The 6,000-nt window shown below is 41.8% G+C and overlaps 1 protein-coding gene across 12 annotated transcripts in view; it reads right to left on the bottom strand.

Moving 5' to 3' along the window:
- Positions 1–4,392: 4,392 nt before the first annotated feature.
- plekhg3.L (pleckstrin homology and RhoGEF domain containing G3 L homeolog) overlaps positions 4,393–6,000 on the bottom strand; it is an 82,357-nt gene continuing 80,749 nt past the window's right edge. For all 12 annotated transcript variants that reach the window (XM_041573370.1, XM_041573365.1, XM_041573366.1 and 9 more), the window contains one exon: positions 4,393–5,837. In XM_041573370.1, coding sequence (XP_041429304.1) covers positions 4,939–5,837 — 899 coding nt within the window. In that variant the 3' untranslated portion in view covers positions 4,393–4,938. The remainder of the gene's footprint in view (positions 5,838–6,000) is intronic.

The raw sequence follows: 6,000 nt of genomic DNA, 5'->3' as shown, positions 1-6,000 counted from the left end.
CAGTGTATAGTTTATGTGCCATATGTTAGGAAATGTAGGGGGGAAGCCAGTTACCCCAAAAAATTTGTACGCTCATTTGCAGCCTATCAGCCTGAAAAAAGGAGAAGACGCTAGCGTTTTTTTCAACTAAAGTTTGAGGAACTTCTATCTACTCTAATACACTTCGCCTGGTCTGAGCTGTCGAAGGCAAGTCCGCCTGGCGTTAAGAGTGCGAATGAGTGCCATTAAATTGGCTGAAATGATGAATTTTCGCCAGCGTTAGTCACTTTGCCCTTTATGACTCCATGACTCTAAGACACTTCACATGAAGAGGTAAATTTACTAAGCGGCGAAAATTCGCCATCGATGGGTTCACAGCCATCACAACACTTCGCCAGGCGACAATTTGCTCAGACGTTAATTTACTTAAATGCAAAGTTGCGTCCAGGGCGCCGAACACTGGCGAATTTTCGCTATCGTTACCTCGGCAATGCAAGCAAATCAAAGCAAAGATGCGCTCGCGTTCAGTTCTGCCTAGCACAATTTCGTTAGAGGTCTTCGCTCAGGCTAATTTGCATACGCTGGGAAATGATAAAGTTGGATGGACGTATATGTTGCAGCAAATACATTACATTACACAAGTCCAGGGAACCTTAATAAATAAAATAGAATTGTTATATTGCCCTATACATGAGCCCACTGTCTAGTTAATGTTCCATATGTTACATAGTTACATAGTTAAATTGGGTTGAAAAAAGACAAAGTCCATCAAGTTCAACCCCTCCAAATGAAAACCCAGCATCCATACACACACCCCTCCCTACATTCACATAAATTCTATATACCCATATCTATACTAACTATAGAGTTTAGGATCACAACAGCCTTTGATATTATGTCTGTCCAAGAAATCATCCAAGCCATTCTTAAAGGCATTAACTGAATCAGCCATCACAACATCACCCGGCAGTGCATTCCACAACCTCACTGTCCTGACTGTGAAGAACCCCCTACATTGCTTCAAATGAAAGTTCTTTTCTTCTAGTCTAAAGGGGTGGCCTCTGGTACGGTGATCCACTTTATGGGTAAAAAGGTCCCTGCTATTTGTCTATAATGTCCTCTAATGTACTTGTAAAGTGTAATCATGTCCCCAACCTTGACAGTATCCCCTCATAATTTAAGTCTTCTGTCCCTCTAACCAATTTAGCTGCACTTAGTCTCTGCACTCTCTCCAGCTCATTTATATCCCTCTTAAGGACTGGAGTCCAAAACTGCACTGCATACTCCAGATGAGGCCTCACCAGGGACCTATAAAGAAGCATAATTATGTTTTCATCCCTTGAGTTAATGCCCTTTTTTATGCAAGACAGAACTTTATTTGCTTTAGTAGCCACAGAATGACACTGCCCAGAATTAGACAACGTGTTATCTACAAAGACCCCTAGATCCTTCTCATTTAAGGAAACTCCCAACACACTGCCATTTAGTGTATAACTTGCATTTATATTATTTTTGCCAAAGTGCATAACCTGCATTTATCAACATTGAACCTCATTTTCCAGTTTGCTGCAAAATTTTAGAAAATGTATGGGGGAACCCGGTTACCCGAAAAGTTTTTTAAGGACTTTTGCAGACTATCTCTCTGAAAAACGGAAAAGACACCAGCCAACTTTTTCCACTAAAAAAATATGATGTAAGTAACAGAAGATTGAGGAAGATCTCTTAACTCTATTGCACTTCTCCTGGTCTGAGCTGGTGAAGGCAAGTCTGGCGAAAGAGGTAACGTTCAGTAAAACGAAAACGTTCAGAGCAAAATTTGCCTGGCGATAGAGTGCGAATGACCACTTGAGTCTATCTCCTGCTCTAGCGAAGTGACGTCCTGAAAACGGTAACGTTGGTGAATCTTCGCCAGCGTTAGTCACTTCGTCCTTTAGTAAATCTGCCCTTAAGTTCTCATCTTTTTTAGTCTTTGTATTTTTTTGAATTTCAAATTTTACCTGGTTTGCTAGCGCTAAATTACTCTAGTAACCAGGCAACTCTTGGATCTCAGAATAAATGATGAATAGCAAAGGGAGAGAAAATAAATCAATTAAAACAAAAAAGAACAATACATTTGTACCCCCACAGTTGATTTGTTTTTTTTGTTGTTGTTGTTAGGGACCCTAACAACCAGAGAGCATTTTCAGTTGCTGACAAGGAATTCTGTTTATTCCTAAACCATAACAACAAATAATGAAGACCAATTAAAAAGAATAGGTCTGTCAAGAACATCCTAAAGGCTAACGTCCCTTTTCACGTTGCCCTGTGTTAACGCATCCAGGGTTAATAAAACAAAGTATCTTGCCCTTTGAAGTAAAGTATCTCTGATTGATATTTAAAGGGAAACTATCGCGAAACTAAGCTTCAGCATACTGAAAGACGAAACTTGTTAAATACAATCAATTAAAACATTTGTACGGTTTCTGAAATAATCAAGTTTATCTTCACTATTCCTCTCTCAGCATCTGTTTCTCCTCATTCTGTCTTCATTCAGGAGTTGGGTGTCAGACGAATGATCCAATATATCATCTCCTTTTGCCTAGAAGATGTATTAGAGCTCACTCTATTAAACTCACCAGACATCATGTCTCTCTACATGCAGAATTTGTGCAAAAGGCAGTCATTTTGATAGATCCTATAAGATATATTGGATCTCACGGTCAATGACACCATTAAGAGAGAATGAAGAGAAACAGATGTTGAGAGAGGGATAGTGAACATAAACTTGATTATTTCAGAAACAATGCAGAATTTTTAATTGATTGTATTTAGAACGTTTCTTACTCCAGTATAAGGAAGCTTATTCAATTTTCATTTTCGCAATAGTTCCTCTTTAATAACAGGCATTTTGCTGTAAGTGTCTGTGCTTTGCATCCGTATTTGGCAGCCCCTAGCGGGGGGGGGGGTGTGTGGGTGGGTGTTTTTTTTTTCTTTAAAGGGGTAATACATGTCCTTGCACCTCACACACATCTGCAGCCAGTCCTTGGCTCAAGCACCCATGGTCAGGCTGTAGCCAGAACTTGTAAACATCACCCTATACTAATGCCAATGATGTATTTTATCTACCTAACTTGATCTGGAGGGTTGATATTATTGGAACATACGTGGTTCGCTTCAATTATTCTGCCTGTCCAATTTCCTGGGTTTCACAGAATATCAGTGGGCCCTGAGTATCTGCTTAAAACTGCCTACATAGCCAATGCCTGTTCCGCATGTAGTGATGAAGGTGGATCTGAGGCAAGATATGGACACTGTGAAATGGATTTACAAAAAACGCCATATTGCCCCGTTTATACCATTGATCCCCAACCAGTAGCTGGTATATAACATGTTCCATGGCACCCTCTTGTTGGTCCCAGTGGTTTCGAATCAGTTGCCCTGTTTGGAGGATCTGCCTGTTCCTGATTGGATATCTTCCTAAACCCTAAACTACAATGATGCAGCTACTAATAATCAGGTTTTGTAGATTAGTGCAAAACCTGTACAATCCTACAAAAAGTCCCTGCAGATGCCAAATAAGGGCTGTGATTGGCTGTTTGGTAGCCTCTATATGGACTGATAGCCTACAGGAGACTGTTTGTCAGTACACCTGGTTTTTATGCAACTAAAACCTGTCTCCAAACCTGGAATTCATAAATAAGCTCCTGCTTTGAGGCCACTGAGAGCAACATCCAAGGAGTTGGTGAGTAACACGTTGTTCATGGGCCACTGGTTGGGGATCACTTTATAACATCACTTACTCAGGCTTTAAAGGAGAACAAAACCTTGAGTAATAATTGGGTCGTCCTCCTCCCGAACCGCACCACTGGGGACCCCATAAACGTGGCTGTTAGCTTTACCTTGTTGTGAGAGTAGTACCCCAGGGTTGGCAGGCTCCATCTTTAGGTCCTCTTCTCTGCAATTTTCCAAACGGAGCACACGCACAGCCAAAGCTACTCCAGACCGCACCTGCTCCGTGTTGGCGATTAAAGAGAACTTGGAGTGGGAACAACAACCCCACTACCCTGCTTTTCACAAGATTCAGCAAATGGCCATGTTAAGGGTTTCCCCTGTGGTGCAGCTTGGGAAATGGGGGGAGGAGGGCCCTTAAGGGGGGGCCCAGTTATTGCTCAGGGCTAAGTTCTCCTTTAGAGAACCTTTATAAGAAAGTAAAGCAAACCATACTGATGAATAGGGGGTGCTTTCCCTTAAAGCACTTAGCATTTAAAATTCCCAAATATGTGGCAGTGGATCAGTCAACATGTAATCAACCAGCTTCTAATGGATAAATTGATGTATCAAATATAGATTTGTATTTTACTTACCAGAGCCAAATACCAACCTAATCACGAGCATTCACTGCCTTATTTCCAAGAAGCGACACAATTTCCCAGCTATAGTTTACTGCAAAGAGCTTTATAGAGTGACTTGTATTTACATGACAGAGAAATAATTACAAATTCGTAACACAGGGACCTCCACTTTCCTGAAATATTAAAATCGAAATCGACCACAAAATAATAATAAATAGCACAAAAAAAATAATCACAGAATGACTCTATCCTTAAGGCCCCCCTAATAAGCACCGACGAGAAGCCCGCACTTTTCAGTTGACTTCAGCTGTACATTTGAGGTGCTGGAGGATCGGTAAAACAGATGAGGATTAAATACAGTCATTAAAAAAAAAAAAAACAATAAAAAAAGCACAAATTAGGAATGTAGAAATATCCAAGGTAGGCAGTGTCTTGCTGTACATCACCTGGCTAGTGAAATGGGAAGTTATTATGGTCCCCAGAGAAAGAGGTTAAAATCCACAATATATAAAGTGCCGTTAGGATAAATGAAGTGATACCATGTGAGAGGGGTAGTGGCTAGAAGGAAATCAGGTTCTTCTCTGAACATTATACCAGGGCGACTATTCATGGAAAATTTCCATACAGATTAGTGGACTTCCGACTGTTTCAGGCTACTTGAGTGCTGCTGAGTCTGAAATTTTTCTCTCAAGTTCTTGACTCTGTTCTGCTGGTTTCCGTCACAGCTTGATCTGTCAGGATTGGACTCTTCGTGAGGAACAGGTTCAGTGGATTCAGTGGTTTCCTCTACTTCCCTGGATCGGTACTCCTCAGACTCCTGGTAGGCTTTGCAGCGCTCAATCAAAGCTTTGAGCGAGATCTTCTCCCTGCTGGTGGGAGACCTGATCTGTATGTATGCGTCGTCGCTCTCCAGATCATGGGCGGAAGAGCCGTTGGAGACCGTGGAAATTTTTTCCATAACGATAACTTTCTTGTTATTTTCCAGAGGAGCCTCGGCGCTGACGTAATACCCAGCCTTTTCACAGGTCACTAGTGGCTCAGGTTTACTATTGAGATTGGACAATACTGGCAAAGGAGGCTCAGCCTCTACTTTGTTATTCTGTGTTGAGTCCTTGGTGCTGCCATTGACATTCTCTGTGTGTTTCACATTCATGCTGTAAGAGTGACTCATGCAATCCTTACTTTCCACGTCAGAATGGCCCTTCACATTGGGCACAGTTATCCTTTCTGGCACAGATTGGCTCCTGATGACGGAAGGTGCCTTACTAGAACTGGCTGCACTTGTGTACCTTGATCTCAGTTCCCGGACGTCAGGCCAGTGAAATCTCTCTGCCTTGACTGGACTCAGAGGACTCTTGCAGTCGGCCATTGTTGGGGAAAGAGCCCCGGGGCTATCACAGGGTGTAGAAAAGGAAAGATGCTTTGGGGCGTTGTCTCTGCTCAAGGCAGATGTTGGAGTTGTAGGGCCATGCTCTTGGAGTATAATGCTGTCGTAGGTAGGGAGTGATAGTATCGGCTTGCGTTTTTCTAGAGAGTAGACATATGCAACCAATTAGTAAATAATGTAATGATATAATTTATGTAATGAATAAAAAATGCTGTATGACCCTGGCTGAGAATCCAGTTGTTCTACATCTAAAAAGCTGCAGGTATGGGGACAACTCATCTTCAAGGGGTGATTAACTTTTAG

This window comes from Xenopus laevis, chromosome 8L, assembly GCF_017654675.1.
Source record: "Xenopus laevis strain J_2021 chromosome 8L, Xenopus_laevis_v10.1, whole genome shotgun sequence".
NCBI classification, from domain to species: domain Eukaryota; kingdom Metazoa; phylum Chordata; class Amphibia; order Anura; family Pipidae; genus Xenopus; species Xenopus laevis.
Note: the sequence above shows the minus strand (reverse complement) of the source record. Positions and strands in the feature narration are given on the sequence as shown.